General features: G+C 37.5%; 1 protein-coding gene across 1 annotated transcript; it reads left to right on the top strand.

The window, feature by feature from the left end:
* The first annotated feature begins 673 nt into the window (after nucleotides 1-673).
* Nucleotides 674-26,307, top strand: CCDC122 (coiled-coil domain containing 122). Its single transcript, XM_005896128.2, has 5 exons — nucleotides 674-716; nucleotides 1,228-1,343; nucleotides 8,339-8,737; nucleotides 9,478-9,594; nucleotides 26,158-26,307. The coding sequence occupies exons 1-5, from the start codon at nucleotides 674-676 to the stop codon at nucleotides 26,305-26,307; spliced, it is 825 nt and encodes a 274-aa protein (XP_005896190.2).

The following is a 26,307-nucleotide window of genomic DNA, read 5'->3' as shown; positions in this document are numbered from 1 at the left end:
AGTACTGGAGATAATTATTTACTTAAGATATATGTCGGATACTGTGCTGAGTGTGTTACATACATTCATTATAGTGGGGTGCCATTGCCTTCTCCGATTGTGTGATCAGTCATGTCCAATTTATTGTGGCCCCATGGACAGTAGTCCACCAGGCTCCTCTGACCAGGAAATTTTCCAAACAAGAATACTAGAGTAGGTTGCCAGTTACTACTCCAAGGGATCTTCCCGACCCACTTCTGGGAACCCACATTCCCAGGTCTCTGGGAACCTCCGTCTCTTGTGGTTCCTGCATTGGCAGGTGAATTCTTTAGCACTAGCGCCACCTGGGGAAGCCCACATTCATTGTTACACTAGCCCTGCGAAGTTTTACAGACGAGGATATTGATGATCAAATAAATTAAGAAACTTCTCAGGGTCATAACAGCTAAAAAACAGGACAAGCAAGTTCCATAGAAAGTTCTACTTTCTTCCCCCATCTCTCACTCAATCATTGTATTTTAATTCTTGGAACTGATGATGAATGTCATTGCCATCCCTGTGACACATTTGACAGTTAATTTACTTTCAGGATCACTAATACATAACAACAACAAAAAATAAAAGTGAAAGATTATCAGCACTGATTATTTTGTATGAGAAAAGGTGAACTGAAAAGGTGGAAAGAGACACAAGAATGTCAGAAAACGAAAGGAAGAGTCAAGGAGTTCCCAAAGAAGGTAATGAAGCACTTTGCATAAATATAGAGCTGAAAGATGAGCAGTAACAGAAAAAGTAGTGTGATAGGAAAATTGGGTTAAAATTACTAGCAAATTAGAGGAAAGCTGCCAGGAGGAAGCTTCTAGAGTGTTTAGAAAAGACATAACAACCTGAAAATGCAGGCCTATAATGAAAATTCATCAACTGTAATTGAGAAATAGTTGTTATGGTAGCACTATAATTATAGTATATGTGCAGACGGTCTGGATAGAAAATTTTAGGACAATCAAAATATTTATAATGTTCCATAAAGGAACAGGTGTAGTATTGCAGTAGGTGACTTTGAATTGTCTATTATCATGGCCTTTGATTTTAGTTTTGTATATAGTCAGAAAGGGAAGAATATCAACCCTAAATTTAGTTTATTAATGAGAAAACATCACAATTTTCATGATTTGGGGTGATGAAACATAAGTTTCTTACAATGTTTGTGTTTAGATTTTTATTATGTACTTTATTCTTTTTGTCTAGCTCTGGCTAAACAAGACACATCGTCATTAACCGATGCTGTAGAACAAGTTGCAAAGCAACAACAATCACAAACATCAGAAATAGAAAGAAACAGAAAAGTTCTGTTCCATTTGCAGGTAACCTGTTTCACAAAGTCTTGTAAATGAGTTTTTATGTTCTTCAAAACTATATTAAATTAGTAAGAGGGAAGTTATTAAGCAAACTTAATAACTTCTGAGGAAGCAATATAACATTTCTAATGTTCATATTTATACCTTCTAAATTATTCTTGTGTCCTTAAGTAAGGGCTTCACTGGTGTCTTAGATGGTAAATAATCCACCTGCAATGCAGGAGACCTGGGTTCGATCCCTGGGTTGGGAAGATCCCCTGGAGGAGGGCATAGCAATCCACTCCAGTATTCTTCACTGGAGAATTCCCATGGACAGAGGAGCCTGGTGGGCCATATCCATGGGGTCACAAAGAGTCGGACATGACTGAGTGACTAAGCACACATAACATCCTTAAGTAAAATCTACATGAATATTCCAGTTTTGAGGAACATTTTACCTATTCATTGTGCAGAGATTCAACAGTGTCATCATACTATAGATAAGCATATAGAACACAGTGGTCACATAGAATTATTTTAACTTTATTTGATAGTTTTTCCTAAAATGCTGAATTGAAGGAAGGTTAAGTTTTTAAGCCAGTATTTTTAAAGATGTGGCTTAGAAATTACTAGTTGCCAATGAAAATTTCAGATAGATAAGGAACATTTCTGTGTTCCTTAAATTTTTCCTGGAGAAGGAAATGGCAGCCCACTTCCGTATTCTTGCCTGGAGAATCCCATGGACAGAGGAACCTGGCAGGCTATAGTCCATGGGGTAACAAAGAGTCGGACACGACTGAGCAACTAACACCTAAATTTCAAAATATGTTCATAATTCCATCGCAGGAATCTGAAAGCCATACATGTTTTTGTATTCAGCATAGACATAATTATTCTGTTAATAAAGCGGAAGAAGGAAAAATGAAAACAGTGTTTTTACTTTTTAAAGATTTTTTAAATTAAATGTATCATTGATATGAAAAGAATATACTCTAGATCTGAATTGCCAGGAGATGATTTGCTACTTCTAGCTCCTTGATTTAATCTTTCCATGCTTCTGTTTTCTCATTTGTAAAATGGAGATAATAATAGGACCTATCTGTAAGGTTTTCATGATAATTAAATGAGAGAATACTTGTAAACATTACTTAAGGTATCCTTGCTGGGACCCTGGTGGGCAGTGTAGGACCAGATTTTGAATATGGTTTTAGGCATTAATGCATCAACAGATATGATAATAATTACACTATGTGGTAGTATAGATTTCTTGTAAATATTTGCATTGCATGAAATTAAAAAACACTTGCTCCTTGGAAGAAAAGTGATGACCAATCTCAACAGCATATTAAAAAGCAGAGACATTGCTTTGCTGACAAAGGTCTGTCTAGTGAAAACTATGGTTTTTCCAGTAGTCATGTATGGATGTGAGAGTTGGACTATAAAGAAAGCTGAGGGTGGAAGAATTGATGCTTTTGAACTGTGGTGTTGGAGGAGACTGTTAAGAGTCCCTTGGACTGCAAGGAAATCCAACCAGTCCATCCTAAAGGAGATCAGTCCTAAAGGTGTTCATTGGAAGGACTGATGTTGAAGCTGAAACTCCAATTTGGCCACCTGATGTGAGGAACTGATGCACTGGAAAGGACCCTGATACTGTGAAAGACTGAAGGCAGGAGGAGAAGGGGATGACAGAGGATGAGATGGTTGGATGGCATCACTGACTCAATGGACATGAGTTTGAGCAAGCTCCAGGAGTTGGAGATGGACAGGGAGGCCTGGTGTGCTGCAGTCCATGGGGTGGCACAGAGTCAGACACGACTGAGCCACTGAACTGAACTAAGTCACTTTAGGAAAGAACACAAGTTGACAGTAGGATATAATATAAAAATAATAATGTCTTAGATTTCTATAAAGAATCATTCCATAAAACTTGTCAATCTTCAAGGAGTTTTAGAGATGTTATTTCATTTATATTGAGAACCTAATTTCTGTTAAACATTTTGCTGGACATTGTCCTCACTCTTAAGCTACTCACCATCTGTTGAAAATGAAAGTGAAAGTGTTAGTCAGTCATATCAGACTCTTTGTGACCCCATGAACTTTAGCCCACCAGGCTCCCCTGTCCATGGAATTCTCCAGGCAAGAATACTGGAGTCGGTTGCCATTCCCTTCTCCAGGGGATCTTCCTGACCCAGAGATGGAACCTGGGTCTCCTGCATTGCAAGTGTTTTCTTTTGCCATCTGAGCCACCAGAGAAGTCCTCACCATCTGTTGAAGAGGGAGACAAATAACTAAACAAATAATTACATGCAGGGAAGTATGTCAACAATAGAGACATAAACACAGATTTAACATTGAAAAAGGAATGATCAGTTGAGTTTTAAAGAATAGCTGGAGTTCACTAGAATGATTGGGTGTATGGGATTGGTTTGAGGATTAAAGGGAAACGAGGATGTGATATTCTAGGCAAAAAAAAAAAAAAAAAAACCAGAAAATTCAGAGGCCTGAAATAGCATTGGTACATTCATAGAGCTATAAGTAGTTTGGTAGTGGAATAACATAGAGTGTATTTTGAGAAGCAATAGGAGATGTATAGCATGAAAAGAAGCTTAAATTTTATTTTAGAGTTGATGAGAGGGTTTTGATAGACTTCAAAAGAGTAAATGATTAAACTTATGTTTTAGAAAGAGAATTCTGGATGCATGAAAGATACTTGTTATAATCCAACATCAATTTAAGATAAAAACTACCAGCAAATTAGGAATAGAAGAAAGTTCTAGCGAACTAAAAGGGGCATCTACATAAATCCTACAGGCAACATACGTAAGAGTGGAAGACTGAATATTTTTCTCCTAAGAACAGAGATAAGGCAAGCATATGTCTTCTTATCACATCTGCTCATTCTGTGGTACCGATAATTCAAGCCACACCTTCACAGAAAAAGAAATAAAAGGTATCCCGATTGGAAAGGAGGGAGTAAAACTGTTTTTATTCACATACAGCATGATTTTTTTGAGTAAATCCTAAGGAATCTATTATTTTAAAATCTATTAGGACTAATAAGAATCCACCTGCAATGTGGGAGACCTGGGTTCAATCCCTGGGTTGGGAAGATCCCCTGGAGAAGGGAAAGGCTACCCACTCCAGTATTCTGGCCTGGAGAATTCCATGGATTTTATAGTCCATGGGGTCTCAAAGAGTCGGACATGACTGAGTGACTTTCACTTTCACTTTTTCAGGACTAATAAGGGAGTTTAGAAAGGTTGCAAGATAAGATTAATTATAAAAACCAGTTGTATTTCTACATTTTAAAAGAAACAATCAGAAATTGAAATTTAAAATGCATTGTTATTTACAGTGGCATCAAAATTATGAAATAGGGGTAAATTTAACAAAAGTATTGTATTATAGACTGAATGTTTGTATCACCCCCAAAATGCATATGCTGAAGCCATAAAAACCCATGTGATTGTGGTTGGAGATGAGGTTTTTGTCAGGTAATTAGGCTTAGATGATGTCATGAGGGTGGGATCCTGGTGGTAGGGTTAGTGCCCTTAGAAGAAAAGATACCAGAGAGCTTGCTCTTTGTTATGTAACGACACAGTGAGAAGTTGGCCCTCTGCAAGCCAGGAAGAATTCTGACCAGAACCTGACTATGCTAACACTCTGACCAACCTACAGAACTGTGAGAGATAAATTTGTGTTGTTTTAGCCACTAAGTCTATGATATTTTGTTATGGCTGTGCTATAGCAAACTAAGACAAGATGTAAGACCTGTGTACTAAAAACTGCAACACACTGTTGAGAGAAATTAAAGACCAAAATAGAGAGATATACCATTTTCATGAATCATAAGATTCAGTATTGTTAACACATCAGGTCTTTCTCTTCTATCTATTGTTTAAAAGCAGTTCTACCCAAAATTCCATCAGGCTTTTTTAGAGAACTTGACAGACTGATTCTAAAAGACCTATGGAAATGCAAAGAACCTATATAACCGGAACAACTTTGAAGAACAGTGTTGGAAGTTCTAGTTGAGGGAGAGGAAGAAGCATGGAAACAGGGAGATCGGTTAAGAGCTGGGCCATGCTACAAAGACTGGTCAGAAGTGAGTTGGGATTTTATTTTAGAGGCCCAGGCATCAAGGTTTGCTGTTAAATAGGTTGTGATGATAAGATAAAGGGAAGAATCAAGAATGGCTTCTAGGTCTTTTAGTATCCAAGGTGGAAAGTTTATTGAAATCAGAAAGTCTGAAAGAGGAACATATTGGGCTTGCAAATTAAAAGCTCTTTTAGGAGCACCGAAGTTTGATGCTTTTGAACTGTGGTGTTGGAGAAGACTCTTGAGAGTCCCTTGGACTGCAAGGAGATCCAACCAGTCCATTCTAAAGGAGATTAGTCCAGGGTGTTCCTTGGAAGGAATGATGCTAAAGCTGAAACTCCAGTACTTTGGCCACCTCATGCGAAGAGTTGGCTCATTGGAATCCAAGACTCTGATGCTGGGAGGGGTTGGGGGCAGGAGGAGAAGGGGACTACAGAGGATGAGATGGCTGGATGGCATCACGGACTCGATGGACGTGAGTCTGAGTGAACTCCGGGAGTTGGTGATGGACAGGGACGCCTGGCGTGCTGCGATTCATGGGGTCGCAAAGAGTCGGACACGACTGAGCAACTGAAATGAACTGAACTGAACTGAACTTCTGAACATGTATATTGAGATGTCTGTTAGATATCCAAATAGAATGTCAGATGGGCATTTTAAAAATCAAAACTGGAGATAAAGATTGAAGTTCATCAGCATGTTGTATCTTTCAGTGTACTTCCCTCTCCTGTCTCTGTTAAGAAAATGATAGGCTGGGTCTGCCTTCTTAGTGAAGTGCTTCCCTCCCGTAGTTATACATTTATTTAAAGAGGATGACCATACTGGATAGAAGAAAAAGAATAAAGGCCTATAGTTATACTGGTGGGAAAATCTACAGAATTTGATGAATAGTTAAATATAAAGAGGGCTTCCATGATCGCTCAGACAGTGAAGAATGTGCCTGCAATGCGGGAGACTCAGGTTTGATCCCTGGGTCAGGAAGATCCCCTGGAGAAGGGAACAGCTACCCACTCCAGTATTCTGGCCTGGAGAATTCCATGGACAGAGGAGCTTAGCGGGCTATGGGGTTGCAAAGAGTCGAACACGACTGAGCAACTAATGCTAAATATAAACAGAAGTGAGAAATTAAATATGGCTCCCAAAAGAATACCATTAACTAAGTTTGGGAATATAGAGGTGTGGTAATTTGCATTTTTGGTCCCAAATATTCATCCTTGTGTATATCCACACCCTTTACTATTTATCATTATAATGACCTCCCATAGTGGGTGGACACACTTTCTACCCCTCCACTGAGAAGTTTGATCATGTGACCAGATGAATGTTAGTAGATGTTATTCTAACAGAAGTTTGAAAAATTTTTTACATAATTGGGCTTCCATTATTTACATCTACTATAATCATGAGAAGGACATACCTGATCTGGCCCACTGGAGGAAAAGATATACGTGAAGCAAAGCCAAGACACCCAGGTCAGCCCAGTTGAAGCCAACCTAAACCATTTTATAGACTGCCGATCTCCAGACATTTGAACAAAACCACCTGAAGTTAACAGAACAAACTAGTTGGTAGCAATAAACACTAGTGTGTTACAGAGTTTTTGTGGTTCTGACAATTGGCAACTGATACAAGGGAGAACAGGATGGGCCACGGGAGGGGAGGTGTCGTCTGATTTTTGGACAGTGAATTTGAGATGCCCAGTGGTAGCTGGGCCTAGGACTTAATAGCCACTTACATTCTGTGAATCATCAGTATACATGTATCTCAAGATCTAAGTATGTGTAAGATTATCCAAGGAGTATAGATAGAATGAGAGAAGAAAATTATGATGACTGCACCCTGAGGAAAATCTATATTTTAAGGAACCAATGAGACAGAGAAGGAATGCTCAGAGGTATCTGAGAAACAGAGATGTGTGTTGGGTAGGTTCTAAAAAGCAGGTGCTGGTTAGAAATGTCAAATGCCCCAGAGAGGTAAGAGTTATGTGTGCTCTGTCATGTCCGACTCTTTGCAACCCTGTGGACTGTAGCCCACCAGGCTCCTCTATCCATGGGATTGTCCAGACAAGATCGTGGAAGTGGGTTGCCATTTCCCTCTCCAGGAGATCTCCTGACCCAGGAATCGAACCCACGTTTCCTGAACCTCCTACGTTGGCAGGCAGATTCTTTACCACTGTACCACATGGGAGGCAAAGATAAATATACCTTCATACTTATCTTACAAGTGAAGCAAGTGAGGCTTGAATAGGATAATTAAGTTTGCTAGTTGATCATGGGCTTCCCTGGTGGCTCAGATGGTTAAGAACCTGCCTGCAGTGCAGGAGACCTGGGTTTGATCCCTAGGTTGGGAAGATCCCTGGGAGGAGGGCATGGCAACACACTCCAGTACTCTTGCCTGGAGAATCTCCATGGACAGAGAGAGGAGCCTGGTGGGCTACAATCCATGGGGTCACAAAGAATCTGACATGACTGAGCAACTGAGCACAGCAAGTATAATCACCCCAACTAGTAAACAGCAGTAAGGGCACTAGAACTTAGATCTTTTGTTCTTTTAACTCAGAGTTTTATCATTTTTATCATAAATTTTTCTTTAGTTTGTACTTCTGATGCCCATAAATATATTGTTAAAATTATTGTAAAGTATTTTTTATATATAAAATGTCAAGACAAATGATAAAATTTTAATACTGAGAATTAGATGAACATTAAAAAATAAGAAATATGTAACCCTGGGCTCTCTCTGATTATATGATAATTTCATTACTTTATTACATGTCTCCTACTATGCATCAATTTTTCTATATTTGATAAAAAATATTTTTTATGTTAAGTGATTTTTCTACACACACTGTGGGTCAAAACAATGGCTTTTCTTTCATGTTGAATATCATGAATTAATAACAATAATGTTGAAATATCTTACAGAATGAACTTCATGAGCTTGAAATACAAATAGCATCTGTCTCTGCAGAAACTAAAGAAACAGAAAGGCAAATTTATCAGCAAGATGCTGCCATACAGAATACCAGACTTCAGTGTGGAGACCTGGAAAATCAAATCAAATCCTTACACGTGGAAAATGTGAAGCTTAAATCTGACATAGAAACAGCCCAAGAAAATTTTGAGGAACAAATGATAAAATATAATGAATACTATGCCAAGATAAAAGCACATAAAGATAGTTTGAGAGAGGTAGAGAACAAATGGTCATTCATGACTGAACTCAATGAGAAACGAGACCTTGTTAAAAAACTAAAGACAATGAAAGAGGAACTTAAGCTGGATCTCCAAAATCCAGAGGGAAACCTGATGAGACAAGCACAGGTTTGAAATGTCACTTATTAAAACATTTCCTAGTATTCCTTTTTTTGTGAGTACACTTACTCAGTGATAAATTATCATTAACTTGGTAAAATACCCATGAGTGCTCTAACTGGATTCACAGCTTTTAAAACCTTGTTTAGTGCATGAGTTATGTAACAACTATGTCAAAAGTACAAATGCATAAAGGAAACATCCCCAAATCCCTTGTGGACTAATAAAAATATGTGGTCCAACAAAATCAGATGAACAATTAATCCATTTGTTACAGAAAGTGTGACTCACAAAAATGTTAACTAGCTTCTAGTCTAATGGATCCAGACCAATTAAAATCTATTTAGTGTGCTTAATGCTGTTACACAAACAATGTGAATTAATAATTGCACCCTAAGCATCTTAATATTCTTTGAAGACTTTGGGAGATAAAAACTTAAAATATCTATTATTTCTTCCTAAGAATTAAAAAAATATCCATACAGCATTGCCAAACAGTTGCCGCTATGACTTCCGCTTTCCTTTGTGTCTTATTTTCATTTGGTTTTTACTTTTGTATCTTCAAATCTAAGGTTTGCTTGTTTGAATAATGCTTTCTCGTTCCTTATACCTATAGAAGTAACATTCTAATCGTATTAATCAAAATTAAATGTCATGGTTAATCTTAAATTATAGAAACACTGAAATCTTGGATTTATATTGGCGATTCATTGTTTGACATGTATATTTTAAATTTTATAAACATACAGGAAGATATTACAAAACTGAAGGATGAAATTACAAGTGTAGAAGAATCCATCAGTGAACAAACTTGTTTTCTTGAGGAAGAAATAAAGACACATGAAAAGTTAAGAAAAGAAATAGAGGTAAGTCTTAAATATCTGGATTTCAATGTTTTATGGGATCATTTTTAAACTTTTATTAATACTGTAGTCATAATTTGTGTAGTTTACTGTCAGTTCCCAAAACAGAGAACCAAAAAGAACTACGAAAAACAGTTGATACATCCAAACTATTAATAGATAAGTATAGATAACTCCCAAATATTCAGATATTTGAATGTATTCAAGAAAATTAAGTACTTGGTCTTACTTCAGTCTGGCCTAGAGTTCTTCCAGGTCTCATTCCATCAGGTGGTGGTGGTGGTTTAGTCACTAAGTCATGTTCAACTCTTGCAACCCCAAGGACTGTAGCTCACCAGGCTCCTCTGGCCTTTGGATTACCCAGGCAAGAATACTGGAGTGGGTTGCCATTTCCTTCTCCACATTCCATCAGCTTTGTAACCAATTAATATGGATAGACAGCAGAGGCTATCCAGTCAAAAAGGACCATTCATAGACAGAAATTAAAGACTCTTCAAAGTAAAGACAATGGAAGTGTTGATATTCTAAACCTCTGACTTCCTATCTGTAATTTTCAATAATCCAATTAGAAAGCAAACTGAATGATAAACTAAAAGTGAGACTGAATTTGAGATGCCACGGTAGGCCTTACAGTCATTGTTTAGATGAGTGGGGAACAAAAAGGGAAAAGTGTATGTTGTTAAGGCAAACAATTTTCACCCTTTAAAATTACTTTGGAAAATAAAAAGATGCATATTTTCAACTTGCTTGTGACTAATTTGACACAATGAAAAAGCAACAGGAATTTGAAGACAAAAGCCCTCACCTTTACAAAACATTCTCTTTAAGAAACACCATGATTTTATCTTCTATTTTACTAGCAATGTAAATAAATGGATATTTTTACCCTTCTAAATATCAAGATTTATTATAAATCTATATATGTGGCATAGAAATAGAAAAAATGGTTAATGAAGCAGAAAAAAGGAATCTAGAAATAATCCATCATAAATGGAACAAACAAAATGTTAGTCACGTGAAAAAATTACAACAGTTTTGCAGTAAAATTAGATTCCTACCTCTGAACATGTACATACATAGACTTCCACAAGGATTAAAGATAATATGAGACAAAATTACTTTGCATTTGCATTACAGAAGTATTTATTTTAAAAGACACAGACATATATCCAAACTGCATGATTAAATACTACTTTTGGCTATATCATAAATTTCTAGATTATTGAGATGCAGCATAACAATAAAGAAGACTAGACTCGTTTTGAGAGGGTGTATTTGTAACATACATAAGTGACTAAGCGATAAGAAAATTTTGAACAAGCCATAGAACCTTGGGAATATGGTTTGAAAAGTCTTACTTTTTAAAACATAAATATATATATAAAAAAAGATAAAACCCAATGGAAATTATGACCAACCTCATTAACAGTAGATCAGATCAGATCAGATCAGATCAGTCTCTCAGTCCTGTCCGACTCTTTGAGACCCCATGAATCGCAGCACGCCAGGCCTCCCTGTCTGTCACCAACTCCCGGAGTTCACTGAGACTCACATCCATCGAGTCAGTGATGCCATCCAGCCATCTCATCCTCTGTCGTCCCCTTCTCCTCTTGCCCCCAATCCCTCCCAGCATCAGAGTCTTTTCCAATGAGTCAACTCTTCGCATGAGGTGGCCAAAGTACTGGAGTTTCAGCTTTAGCATCATTCCTTCCAAAGAAATCCCAGGACTGATCTCCTTCAGAATGGACTGGTTGGATAGCCTTGCAGTCCAAGGGACTCTCAAGAGTCTTCCCCAACACCACAGTTCAAAAGCATCAATTCTTCAGCACTCAGCCTTCTTCACAGTCCAGCTCTCACATCCATACACGACCACAGGAAAAACCATAGCCTTGACTAAACGAACCTTTGTTGGCAAAGTAATGTCTCTGCTTTTGAATATGCTATCTAGGTTGGTCATAACTTTCCTTCCAAGGAGTAAGCGTCTTTTAATTTCATGGCTGCAGCCACCATCTTCAGTGATTTTGGAGCCCCCAAAATAAAGTCTGACACTGTTTCCACTGTTTCCCCATCTATTTCCCATGAAGTGATGGGACCGGATGCCATGATCTTCGTTTTCTGAATGTTGAGCTTTAAGCCAACTTCTTCACTCTCCACTTTCACTTTCATCAAGAGGCTTTTGAGTTCCTCTTCACTTTCTGCCATAAGGGTGGTATCATCTGCGTATGTGAGGTTATTGATATTTCTCCCAGCAATCTTGATTCCAGCTTGTGTTTCTTCCAGTCCAGCGTTTCTCATGATGTACTCTGCATGTAAGTTAAATAAGGGATTGATAAATCAAGCCCCAAAATAAGGCCCCAAATTTGGCCTGTCAATTATCAATATTAACAGTTTGTAAGATGTGGACCACCTGAATTCTAAAATACTATTGGTATGAGTATAAACTGGTAAAAGCATTTTGGAAAGAAATTTGAGATTCTTAATAATTTTTATTAAAGTATAGCTGTCATAAGAGTAGGTACATTATTTGTAAGGCTTTAGCTTGTTTCGGAGAAGGCACTGGTGACCCACTCTAGTACTCTTGCCTGGAAACTCCCATGGATGGAGGAGCCTGGTGGGCTGCAGTCCATGGGATTCTAAGAGTCGGACATGCCTGAGTGACTTCACTTTCACTTTCGTGCATTGGAGAAGGAAATGGCAACCCACTCCAGTGTTCTTGCCTGGAGAATCTCAGGGGCGGAGGAGCCTGGTGGGCTGCTGTCTATGGGGTCGCACGGAGTCGGACAGGACTGATGTGACTTAGCAGCAGCAGCAGCTTGTTTAATTTTGACAATTTATACCTGTGTTACAATGACTGAACAAGATATAAAACTTCTGCATCATGCCTAGAAAGGTCTCTTGTCCCTTTTTCTCAGGCTACCATGATTCTGATTTTTAAAACAGCTTTACTGAGATATAAATCACATAACATATAATTCACTCATTTAAAATGCATAATTAAATAGTTTTTTAATATGAATACAGGTATTGGACCCACATCTCATGTATCTCCTGCACTGCAGGCAGACTCTTTACCACCGATCCACCAAGGAAGCCCTTGTAACCATTACCATAGTCAATTTTTAAAATTTTCATCACTTCAAAAGAAACCTGATACCCTTTAGCTATGCCCTTTCCATCTGTCTATTGTATTTATCTGTATTTTTGCTCCACCATATTCTTTCTTCCTCCCTGATGTTCTAAGATTTCCTCCTTTATTGTTTTATTTCTCTTTCAAGCTTCTAAATTCATTCTTTTAGGAGAGGTCAGCTGGTGCCAGTCTTGGGATTTTTTTTCTTTTTTTTCATCTGAAAATGTCTTCGTTCCCCTTTCATCTTTGAAAGATGTTTTTGCTGGATATATATTTCTGGGTTAACTGTTCTTTTTAGTTGAAAAATGCTGTCCCACTTCTTTCTGGTCTCCGTAATTTCTAATGGGAAATTCACTGTCATTTGAATTGAATTGTTTTCCTCTCAGACATTTGTTTCTCGATGCTTTCAAGCTTTGCTGTCTTTGAGTGAAGTCGCTCAGTCGTGTCTGACTCTCAGTGACCCCATGGACTGTAGCCTACCAGGCTTCTCCATCCATGGGATTTTCCAGGCAAAAGTACTGGAGTGGGTTTTTTTCTGGAATTAATTTCTTTGGATTTATCTGATTTTGAAAATTCTTAACTTCTCAGTTCTGTAGGCTTATGTCTTTTGCTAAATTTTGGAAATTTTCAGTTCGAGTTTATTTGAAACTTTTGCAGGTCTGCCCTCTTTCTCCTATTCTTCCAGAACTCTCATGGCAGAAATTATACGTCTTTTTTTGATGGAGTCCCACGGGTCCCTGAGGCTCTCTTCATTTCTTTTTTTTAAGTCCTTTGTCTCTCTGTTTGGTCATATTGCATACACCTTAGTGTTCTATCTTACATTCACTGATTCTGTCCTTTATCCCCTCCATTCTGCTATTCAGCCATCCCACTAAGTTTTTTATTTCAGTTATTGTGTCGTTTCCATTTGGTTTTTTGAATATTTTATTCCTTTTCTGAGACTTTTAATATTTTTATTTGTTTCAGGCACATTCCTTAATTACTCATTGAAACATTTTTATGATGATGGCTTTAAAATGCCCGCCAGATAATTCTAACCTCTGCATTTTCTCGGTGTTGGCACATGTTGATTGTTATTTCTTATTTAGTTTGAGAGTTTCCTGGTTCTTGCTTTGGTGAGTGATTTTCTGTTGAACTCTGGACATGTTGGGTATTATGTTGTAAGAGTCTGTTTCATTGTTACTTCCACATAGTAGTGGAAGTTCAGAGACTCCGTGAACACTGGTGGAGGGAATAAGGACTTCCTGTTACTGCTGGTCAGAAATGGGAGTCCTGGCTGCCTGCTAGGCTTCTGCTGATAAGCCCCTGGCTGGGCGGGGCAGGAGCACCTCATTACTGCTCCCACAAAGATGCGGCCTTGCTACTGCTGAATGATGGTAAAAAACCTCGACTCTCCACTAGGCCTCCTCTGACACTCTCCCAGTGGGAAGGGGGAGAGTGCCTTGTTAGCCACTAGATGGAGCAGAAGTCTAGCCTCCCCAAAGGGGCTCCCCTCACACCAGAGGATGTGGTTGTTACTTTCCAGAGGGAGTGAAGAGTCCTGTCTCCCTACTCAGCCTTCTCTGACACCAGCCCAGCAAGAGGACTGGGGCCCTGTTATAGCCCAGCAATGGTGAAAGTTTAGGCTTTCACTCAGTGTTTGCTGGTGTGGGTGGTGGCGGAGCCATTGATGTTTTTTCCGTGGTGTTTGTCTTCAGTAGAGTAGCTGCTACCTCAAAATTTTCAGTCTTAGGCTGCCCTTTTCCTGGTCCTTTGATTAGAGAGCAGGCTTTTCCTGGATTTGTTTTGTTTTGTTGCTGTCTGCGTCTGTTGGCATTTTGAGCTTTCTTTCTTCCTTCCTCTTATCTGTGATATATGAGGCCAAATGAAAACCCAGGGAGCTATTACCAAGTCGTTCCTTGAATCCTAAGGCCTCCAGTCAGTTTGCCTTCTTCTCTCCACCTTTCAGAACTTCTTATGTTAATATTATATCCAATGTCCAGGGTTTTTAGTTGTACTTGGCATGAGGAGTAGTTATATGAAATACTTATACTTTATTTTGACAGAAGCAGAAGTGTACATGGGTATATTTAGTGGTAAAGGGTGATGTAAGTGACTACTAATGTTAGATTTAGATGGAATGTCACTGAGCTTGATATTCAGTTTTTAATGTTTTCATCATTATACTTATTATGCTGAAATTTAATAAACTCTTTTTAAGCTTTCATAATAGGGTTACTAATTTTAAGCTTTCATAATAGGGTTACTAAAGACTCTTTTAGACTTTTTAATCTTAGTTTTATTAACTCTAATGTATTAAAAATAGTCCTCAATTCTATTACTATATTATGGTTGAAAAATGAAATGAAAAAATGAAAATCTAAGAAATCAGAGATTATCTATAATAAACTATCACATTGAAGGACAAATGCCACAGCATTGCCTTGAAACACTGCATGTTTTTTTTTTTCCCCAACAATTTCTCTTATTGCTTGATGAGAATTTATCGTTGATCCAAGTAACCTCTTTCTCAAAACAAGCAGTTTTTTGAAAGGATAAATTTAAACAGATTTTTATTACTTTTTTCTTTTTCGATTCTTTTTTTTTTTTTCTTCCCCTTCTGGATGTATTTGGCTGTGGCCTTGGTGCAGTTCTTGGTCATCTTTTACCTAGGTCATAGCATTCTTTTGTTCTAATGTTTAACTCTTTCAAACATTTTGTGCTTTGCATGTTTAATCTTCATATTAATGCTACTGTTCACATTTTTGATTAAGAAAAAATGAAAATGGTTTTTGGATTTTATATTTTTTTAAATAAAGTAAATGTGTTTGGTTGTTTTAGGCCATGTCTGAGTGAAGGAAGTATTTCAAATACTTACCCCCAAATGCCTTTTTTCCCCTGTCTACTGTCTGTCTTTAAATACATTGTAGAAGAAAGGAACTAGAGATAAGAGAGAGAAAACAAAGATAAGTTATGAGTCACTGACGAAAAAATTAGGAAGCAAAATTCAAAGCATACAAACACAAAGCTTCTAATACAAAGCATTAGGCAACGATCAGTAATTTTTAGTTCAAGGTTTAAGAACATGTTATTTGCCAAATCTAAGCATTTTCAGGAAGGAGAAACTAGAGCATTTAAGACGTTCTTAGCAAATGATGAGTGCTGCAAGTAACATTTTGTGATAATAGGTATTATGCAAAGCACCTTAAGATTCATTGCTGGTTACTCTTGCCTAAATTTTGTTCAATTTGAGCTCCAAATTTAAAGTACAGGAAAAATTTAAGAGTGCTTTCGGAGCTACTAGGGAGCAGGAACAAAACACGTTTAACTTGTTACAGTACAGCATACAACTTACACAATTAACTAATCCATTCACTTACTGAGGTCAGCCACAGAAATGACTGCACTACTAGAAAGCCTGTCCTAGGTGAAAACCCCAAAGAAACAAAGGTAGAAAGGTAAACTAAAGGCAAGGTAAGAATGATTCGGATAGCTAGATGACATAGTAACAAAAATACGGGGAGAAATGTTCAGTATTATTAAATCAGTTGTTGTTTATTGATTGCCTGGTATTTTTCAAGTACTTTTTGTTTATTTATTTATTTTTTTAACTTTACAATATTGTATTGGTTTTGCCATACATCAGCATGCATCCGCCACAGGTGTACACGTGTTTCCCATCCTGAACCCCTCTCCCACCTCCCTCCCCATACCATCACTCTGGGTCATCCCAGTGCACCAGCCCCAAGCTTCCTGTATCCTGCATTGAACCTGGACTGGTGATTCGTTTCTTACATGATATTATACATGTTTCAATGCCATTCTCCCAAATCATCCCTCCCCTCCCTCTCCCACAGAGTCCAAAAGACTGTTCTATACATCTGTGTCTCTTTTGCTGTCTCGCATACAGGGTTATTGTTATCATCTTTCTAAATTCCATATATATGCATTAGTACACTGTATTGGTGTTTTTCTTTCTGGCTTACTTCACTCTGTATAATAGGCTCCAGTTTCATCCACCTCATTAGAACTGATTCAAATGTATTCTTTTTAATGGCTGAGTAATACTCCATGTGTATATGTACCACTGCTTTCTTATCCATTCATCTGCTGATGGACATCTAGGTTGCTTCCATGTCCTGGCTATTATAAACAGGGCTGCAATGAACATTGGGATACACGTGTCTCTTTCACTTCTGGTTTCCTCAGTGTGTATGCCCAGCAGTGGGATTGCTGGGTCATAAGGCAGTTCTATTTCCAGTTTTTTAAGGAATCTCCACACTGTTCTCCATAGTGGCTGTACTAGTTTGCATTCCCACCAACAGTGTAAGAGGGTTCCCTTTTCTCACACCCTCTCCAGCATTTACTGCTTATAGACTTTTGGATAGCAGCCATTCTGACTGGCGTGAAATGGTACCTCATTGTGGTTTTGATTTGCATTTCTCTGATAAAGAGTGATGTTGAGCATCTTTTCATGTGTTTGTTAGCCATCTGTATGTTTTCTTTGGAAAAATGTCTATTTAGTTTTTTGGCCTATTTTTTGATTGGGTCGTTTATTTTTCTGGAATTGAGCTGCAGGAGTTGCTTGTATATTTTTGAGATTAGTTGTTTGTCAGTTGCTTCATTGGCTATTATTTTCTCCCATTCTGAAGGCTGTCTTTTCACCTTGCTTATAGTTTCTTTTGTTGTGCAGAAGCTTTTAATTTTAATTAGGTCCCATTTTTTTATTTTTGCTTTTATTTCCAATATTCTGGGAGGTGGGTCATAGGGGATCCTGCTGTGATGTATGTGGGAGAGTGTTTTGCCTATGTTTTCCTCTAAGAGTTTTATAGTTTCTGGTCTTATGTTTAGATCTTTAATCCATTTTGAGTTTATTTTTGTGTATGGTGTTAGAAAGTGTTCTAGTTTCATTCTTTTACAAGTGGTTGACCAGTTTTCCCAGCACCACTTGTTAAAGAGATTGTCTTTTCTCCACTGTATATTCTTGCCTCCTTTGTCAAAGATAAGGTGTCCGTAGGTGCGTGGGTTTATCTGTGGGCTATTTTGTTCCATTGATCTATATTTCTGTCTTTGTGCCAGTACCATACTGTCTTGATGACTGTGGCTTTGTAGTAGAGCCTGAAGTCAGGCAGGTTGATTCCTCCTCTTCCATTCTTCTTTCTCAAGATTGCTTTGGCTATTCAAGGTTTTTTGTATTTCCATACAAATTGTGAAATTATTTGTTATAGCTCTGTGAAAAATACCGTTGGTAGCTTGATAGGGATTGCATTGAATCTACAGATTGCTTTGGGTAGTATACTCATTTTCACTATATTGATTCTTCCAATCCATGAACATGGTATATTTCTCCATCTATTAGTGTCCTCTTTGATTTCTTTCACCAGTGTTTTATAGTTTTCTATATATAGGTCTTTAGTTTCTTTAGGTAGATATATTCCTAAGTATTTTATTCTTTTCGTTGCAATGGTGAATGGAATTGTTTCCTTAATTTCTCTTTCTATTTTCTCATTATTAGTGTATAGGAATGCAAGGGATTTCTGTGTGTTGATTTTATATCCTGCCACTTTACTATATTCATTGATTAGCTCTAGTAATCTTCTGGTGGAGTCTTTAGGGTTTTCTATGTAGAGGATCATGTCATCTGCAAACAGTGAGAGTTTTACTTCTTCTTTTCCAATCTGGATTCCTTTTATTTCTTTTTCTGCTCTGATTGCTGTGGCCAAAACTTCCAAAACTATGCTGAATAGTAGTGGTGAGAGTGGGCACCCTTGTCTTATTCCTGACTTTAGGGGAAATGCTTTCAATTTTTCACCATTGAGGATAATGTTTGCTGTGGGTTTGTCATATATAGCTTTTATTATGTTGAGGTATGTTCCTTCTATTCCTGCTTTCTGGAGAGTTTTTATTATAAATGGATGTTGAATTTTATCAAAGGCTTTCTCTGCATCTATTGAGATAATCATATGGCTTTTATTTTTCAATTTGTTAATGTGGTGTATTACATTGATTGATTTGTGGATATTGAAGAATCCTTGCATCCCTGGGATAAAGCCCACTTGGTCATGGTGTATGATCTTTTTAATGTGTTGTTGGATTCTGATTTCTAGAATTTTATTAAGGATTTTTTCATCTATGTTCATCAGTGATATTGGCCTGTAGTTTTCTTTTTTTGTGGCATCTTTGTCAGGTTTTGGTATTGGGGTGATGGTGGCCTCGTAGAATAAGTTTGGATCAAGTACTTTTTAAAAGCTATCCCATTTAAATTCTCATAGTAACATATTTTACAGAATTTCAGAAAATTTAAATAACTTGTGTAATTTTATATAGCTAGTGATAAGAGACAGAATAGAATATAAGTCTACGTCTTTTGGACTCTACTCCCAATCTTTTTACCTTCTGAGCAACCAGGGAAGCCCTGAAAGTCTCTCAGTTGTGTCCAGCTCTTTGTGACCCCGTGGACTGTAGCCTGCCAGGCTTCTCTGTACATGGAATTTCCCAGGCAAGAATACTGGAGTGGGCTGCCAGTCCCTTCTCCAGGGAATCTTCCCAACCCAGGGATTGAACCCAGGTCTCCTGCATTGCAGGCTGATTCTTTACATCTGAGCCACCAGGAAAGCCCAATCTTTTCTAAAAATGGTTCTACTGTCTCCATGGTTTTACCTTTTCCAGACTGTCATATAGTTAGAATCATATACTTTGTGGCCTTTTCAGATTGGCTTCTTTCACTTAGTAATTGCATTTAAAGTTCCTTGTGTCATTTCATGGCTTGATAGCTCATTTTTTCTTTTATTTATTTATCTTTTTATTGCTAAATAATATTCCATTGTCTGGATATCAATTCAGTTCAGTTCAGTGGCTCAGTCGTGTCTGACTCTGCAACCCCATGGACTGTAGCACGCTTCCCTGACCATCACCAACTCCCGGAGTTTGCTCAAACTCATGTCCATTGAGTTGGTGATGCCATCCAACCATCTCATCCTCTGTCATCCCCTTCTCCTCCTGCCTTCAATCTTCCCAAGCATCAGGGTCTTTTCCAATGAATTCGTTCTTCGCATCAGGTGGCCAAAGTATTGGAGTTTCAGCTTCAGCATCAGTCCTTCCAATGAATAGTCAGTACTGATTTCCTTTAGGATTGACTGGTTTGATCTCCTTGCAGTCCAAGGGACTCTCAAGAGTCTTATCCAGCACCACAGTTTAAAAGCATCAATTCTTCAGCAGTCAGCTTTCTTTAGGGTCCAAATCTCACATCCATACATGACTACTGGAAAAACCATAGTTTTGACTAGATGGACATTTGTCAGCAAAGTAATGTCTCTGCTTTATAATATGCTGTCGAGATTGGTCATTGCTTTTCTTCCAAGGAGCAAGCATCTTTTGATTTCATGGCTGCAGTCACCATCTGCAGTGATTTTGGAGCCTCCCAAAATAAAGTCTGTTACTGTTTCTATTGTTTCCCTGTCTATTTGCCATGAAGTGATGGGACCGAATGCCAAGATCTTAGTTTTCTGAATGTTGAATTTTTAGCCAACTTTTTCACTCCTCTTTCACTTTCATCAAGAGGCTCTTTAGTTACTCTTTACTTTCACCAGTGTGGTGTCATCTGTGTATCTGAGGTTATTGATATTTCTCCTGGCAATCTTGATTCCAGCTTGTGCTTCATCCAGCCTGGCATTTCTCATGATGTATTCTGCATATAAGTTAAATAAGCAGGGTGACAATATACAGCCTTGACATACTCCTTTCCCAATTTGGAACCAGCCTGTCTGGATATACAACAGTTTATTTTTCACCTACTGAAGGGCATCTTGGTTGCTTCCAAGTTTGAGAAATTATGAATAAAGGTGCTATAAACATCTGTTTTTGTGTAAACATCAGTTTTCAACTCGCTTGAATTGAATTGGTTTAGTCGATCAGTTGTATCCAGCTCTTTGTGACCCTATGGACTGTACTGCTAGGCTCATCTGTCCATGGGATTTTCCAGGCAAGAATACTGGAGTGGGTTGCCATTTCCTTCTCCAGAGAAACTTCCTGACCCAGGGATCAAATTGGTCTCCTGTATTGCAGGCAGTCTCCTACATTGCAGGCAGATTCTTTACCACTGAGACACCAGGGAAGCACTTTGGGTAAATGCCAAAGATTATGATTGCTAGATCATGTGGTAGAATATGGTTAGTTTTGTAGGAAATTGCCAAATTGTCTCCCAAAGTGGCTGGACCATTTCTCATGCCCACTAGAAATGAAGGAGAGAGTTCCCATTGCTCACAATCCTCACTAGCATTTGATGTTGTTGGTGTTCCAGATTTTGGCCTTTCCAATAGATGTGTAGTGATATCTTGTTTTGCTTTTCATTTCCCTAATGACATTTCTTGTTGGGCATATTTTCATATACTTATTTACCATTTGTTTGTCTTCTTTGATATGGTGTTTGTTCAGGTTTCTGGCCTATTTTTTAATCTGGTTATTTTTTTTCTTATTGTTGTGTTTTAAGAATTTGTTGTGCATTTTGAATAGCAGTTATCAGATGCGTCTTTTAGAAATATTTTCTCCCAGTCTGTCTTGTTTTATTCTCTTGACAGTATCTTTTATAGAGCAGAAGGCTTAATGAGGTCCAGCTTATCAATTATTTCTTTCATGAATTATGTCTTCAGTGTTGTATGTAAAAAGACATCACCAAACCCAAGGTCATCTAGGTTTCTCCTGTGTTATCTCCTAGGAGATCTGTGGTTTTGCATTCTGTATTTAAGCCTGTGATCCACTCTGAAGAGAGAAAATAAGAAATAAAAAAGGCAAAAGAGACTAATAGAACACAGATATTGAAATGGTAGCCTTAAATCCAAGCATACCATTAGTTACATCAAATGTAAATGGACTAAAAAATCCAATTAAAAGGGGAAAATTTTCAGATTGGATTGAAAAAACAGTTTGGTAACGTAACTTTTTCATAAGAGATACATTTTGAATATAAACACATGATTTGAAAGATGGAAAAAGATAAACTATGAAGACATCAATCTTAAGAAAGCTGGGCATGACTATATTAATATCAAGTAGATTCTAAGGTATGGACTATCCCCAAAGTTGAAGACAGCCAGTCAGTTTGTCAGAAATGAATAATAATAATGAACTGAACTGAACTGAATAAATATAAATTTACCTAATCACAGTGCTTCAAAATACAGAAGTAGAAATGGACAAAATTAAAAACAAAAAGACACAAATCTACAGTCATACTAGAGAGCTTAACTTTTTTGAGTAATTGATAGACCAATATACAAAATCAATAAGCAAGCATATAGAAAATTTGAACAACTAATCTACCAACTAAACTTAATTACTACTTATAAAATACTCTACCTAGCAACTATTGATTATACTTTGTTTTCAAATGTACATGAAACTTTCACCAAGATAGACAGTATACTGGATGATAAATTTCAAAGAATTATATATTCTTTAATCACAACAGAATTCAGGTAGAAGTCAGTAACAGTTCCAAAGCTAGAAAATACGTCAACATTTTGAAATTAAGCATCACAATTATAAATAATCCTTGAGTCAAAGAAGAAATCACAAGAATTATTAGAAAATATTTTAAATTGAATGATAATGAAAACAGCATATAAATATTGTGAGGTACAATTAAAGCAGTATTTAGAGGAAAACTTACAGCTTTAAATGTGTATATTAGAAACAAAAAAGGTTTAGAAACAATTGTCTAAGCTTCTATCATAGGGGACTAGAAAAATAAGCCAATAGCAAATAGGGAGAAATGACATAATAAATAGTAGAAATGAAAGAAACAGAAAATGGAAAAACAGAAAAATTGACAAAGCCAAAAGACTGATAAAATCGATAAACCGTAACAATACTGATCAGAAAAAGGAGGATAGTGGGGCTACTGCTTTAGGTCCTATAGACTTAAAAAGGTGATAAAAGCCTCTTTTAAACAACTTCATGTCAATAAATTTGACAGCTTAGATGAGATGGGCAAATTCCTTGAAAAATACACATATCATCAACACAGGAAGAAGTTACTTTTATGTTTAGCTCTATGATCCATTTCAAATTAGGCTATATAAATGTTATGAATTAGAAATCAATGAAATTGAGCTCATAATTAAAACCCTTCCCATAAGGAAAGCTTAAGATTGACATAACCTCACTGGTAAATTCTACCACATATTTAAGGAAGAAATAATATCTAGATTATACAAAGTCTTTCAGAAAATTGAGGTGGGAACTCTTCCAAGCTTATTTTGGGAGGCCAGCCTAACCCTGACACACAAAATGAACAGGAACATTATCAGAAAAGTAATTACAGACCAGTGTTCCTCATGAACATAGATGCAAAATATTTTCAAATTTACTATAGCTGGTATATATAAAAAAGTTAATACCTCATGACCAGGCAAAGTTTATCTCAGGAATCAGAGTATGTTCAACTTTCAGAACCCAATGTAAAGAAGTGATGGAGCTAGTCATGAAAGTCTGAGGAATAGTTTTTCAGGCAAAGGAAAAAAACAGGTGCAGAGGTCTTAAGATGAGAACATACCTGGACTCAGATTCTGGAAGTGAAGTATGTCTAGAGCGAAGGGAATGAAGAGGCAGTTCTTGTTACCCCTGTGTTCTGTGGGCACCACCCCTGCTTCATTATTATTCTCATTTCTGCCGCAAGGGTAACAATAAGTAAATAAGAATAGTAATGTATCCATTTCCTAGAGGCAAAAAAAAGCTATATTTTCTACAGAACCACTACATCCTTAGGTGTATAATGGTATTCAAGTTTAAGTATTGACACTTACCAAAGTCAGAATTATACCTATAGAGGCTGAACAATTGGCCGGCCTCCAAGAAAGCTCCCAATGTGACCTTCACCTTTACGAAGTCACTTCTCGGCCAAAACTGCCTTTTAGCCTTATTAGCTTAGAAACTTGACCTTGTAAGTATCCCAGGATTGGGGAGATATAAAGAAGTGTTACTAGAGTTCACAAACAGCAACTATATAAAACTCAAATGCCAGTTTATTAATTTACAAGAATGCACAAAACTCTCAAGGAAATCAGAAAACTTGTATCGGGCATTAGTGCTTCTTCTCCTTGTAAGGAAATGACACTGGAAGCCAGATAATCATAAAGCTAGTTACTGAGCATGGGAATCAAGTCCATCACTTGAGTTTGAGTGCTCTTGACCTCTGGCTCTGGACACTCAAGGAGCCAATCTCCATAACAGTGTCATTCTTATCAGAGAGTCACTGAGTGGGAACTATCTTCACTTGCCCATTTTTATGCTGTGTTCTTCACATAATCCCTTCTGATGGATTATTCTTTCTTTAGTTTATATTATAACCCACCATGCTCCTCTGCCCATGGACTTTTCCAGGCAAGAATATTGGAGGGAGGTGTCATTTCCTACTCCAGGAGATCTTCCTAACCCAGGGATCAAACCAACATCCCTTAAGTCTCCCGCATTGGCAGGTGGATTCTTTACTGCTAGCACCACCTAGGAAGCCAACTTGATATATATCCCTTTGAATATATTTGATATATTAAAATCTTCTTTTGAATATAGTTTCATTACCTAATATGATAATGTTTCTGTTTACTAATTTATTTATAATTCTTTTAAAGTCAGTTTCTGTTTTGCCAACATATCAGGAGGCCTAGTTCACCAGTTTGAATGAACTATCTGAATTTTCAGAATTAAAAAAACTGAAAACTTCAAAAGATATATAAAGTTTTTAGTTATTTACGTGAAGACTTAGTTGATGAGTTTTTATATCAGTATTTTGGAATACCTAGAGTGTCTCTGTCCTAGTTCCCCTGATGCTCTGCAGAACTGTGTTTCCATATAATTGATTTCTTTTGTAATCCCGTGTATTATATTTTATACATTTAAAAGCATTCTAAGAAGGAGTTCGTGGTCCTTGCTATACTATCAAAATGAGCCATGGCATGATAAAGGTAAAGAAACTCTGAGCTCACTAAGGGAGGAGCTCTGAGGGGGGGGGGGCGCTCCTCTGAGGGTCCCAGGAAGAAGGGCCCCAGTAGAAAGGAAAGCTGAGTTACAGAGAGAAGGGGAGACAGCTTGGGGCAGAGTCTTAAGGCCCCAGAAACCCAGAGTCTTGTCTCTCTACAGCCATCTTAAGCTATAAGCTTTTTTGGCAAATTAGTTACTTTGATAAATGTGACCTGGTGTTCTGACAAATTGATTCTTTTTGTATTGACCTAGAGGAGGAGCCTGGTAGGTTGCAGTCCATGGGGTCGCTAAGAGTAGGACACGACTGAGTGACTTCACTTTGACTTTTCACTTTCATGCACTGGAGAAGGAAATGGCAAGCCACTCCAGTGTTCTTGCCTGGGGAATCCCAGGGACGGGGGAGCCTGGTGGGCTGCCGTCTATGGGGTCGCACAGAGTTGGACACGACTGAAGTGACTTAGCAGCAGCAGCAGCACCTTCCTGATTGACTAGAGGTCTCTCTTAATCAGATATGAGAATGAAGGGGTAACTTCCGCAGTCCCGTTATTCTATTAATATTATTCTATCAGTTCATTTAAAAAGGACATTTTACCACAACACCACTGTTACACTCAAAGGAAATACCACATCATACCATCATAAGATGGCTCTGATTATGACCAGAAAGGCAGATAGTATAAAGTACTTTCAGTATGTGTAGAAATGGAACCCTCCTCCATGCTGGTGAGAATGTAAACTAGTACAACCAGAGTAGAAAACAGCATGGCAATTCCTCAAAATAGAATTATTAAACGATCCAACAGTTCTACTTCAGGGTATATGCCCCCCAAAATTGAAAACAGTCTCTCAAAGGAATATTCATACACCCACATTCATCGCAGCATTAGTCCCAATAGCCAGAAATAGGAACAACCCAAATGTCCTTAGATGGATGAACGGATAAACAAAATGTGGTATATGTACTGTGTCACGTATAAATACTGACCTACTGGCAGGAAAATGGCCTACATTATTTCCCAGATCTTTTAGATCAGTTGGGTCTATATTTCAGTGAACCACTTGATACAGGAAAAAAAAATATATATCTCTTAACTGGAAACTACTTTGATAAGTAGAAGGCCTTCCATCACAAATGCTTGCCTTGGGTTCAAATCCCAAACACCATCATTTACCAGCTGTGAAACCTTGAGTGTGTGACTTAAACTCTTTGACCTTCAGTTTATACAAAAATAGGAATAATAATCTTTACCTCATAAGGAATTACGAGGGTTTAATCATATGTAAAAAGCTCTCATCACAGTATCTAACATGTAGTAAGCATTGAATAAATAGTTATAATTACTATTTATTTTTTATTAACATTATTATGTATTAAGTAATTTTTAATTGAGTGCTTTCCTATTTAGAGTAGTCAAAATATCCTTTATGGCTGCTTACTATTTTTCTTTCTCAAGCCCTGTTGATATGTGCTCTTCTTTTAATAGGTACGACATAAAAGATACGGTGCAATTCTTAAGCGTTTGCACTGTCAGGTAAATAAACTTCACTCAAATAGAAGACAATGGCAATGGAACATCCAACAGCTGGAAAAAACCGCTGCTGAACTGAGAAAACGTATTGGAATGAAAGACTAG

Source organism: Bos mutus, chromosome 12, assembly GCF_027580195.1.
Source record: "Bos mutus isolate GX-2022 chromosome 12, NWIPB_WYAK_1.1, whole genome shotgun sequence".
NCBI classification, from domain to species: domain Eukaryota; kingdom Metazoa; phylum Chordata; class Mammalia; order Artiodactyla; family Bovidae; genus Bos; species Bos mutus.
This window is presented reverse-complemented; position numbering and strand designations above follow the sequence as displayed.

What these genes read in the sequence shown, in the direction of transcription:
- CCDC122 (XM_005896128.2), top strand. Translation starts at nt 674, where the DNA reads ATGTCAGAAAACGAAAGGAAGAGTCAAGGAGTTCCCAAAGAAG. An exon ending in TCAAGGAGTTCCCAAAGAAG is followed by an intron (nt 717 to 1,227) that starts GTAATGAAGCAC and finishes CTTTTTGTCTAG; the next exon opens with CTCTGGCTAAACAAGACACA. An exon ending in AAGTTCTGTTCCATTTGCAG is followed by an intron (nt 1,344 to 8,338) that starts GTAACCTGTTTC and finishes AATATCTTACAG; the next exon opens with AATGAACTTCATGAGCTTGA.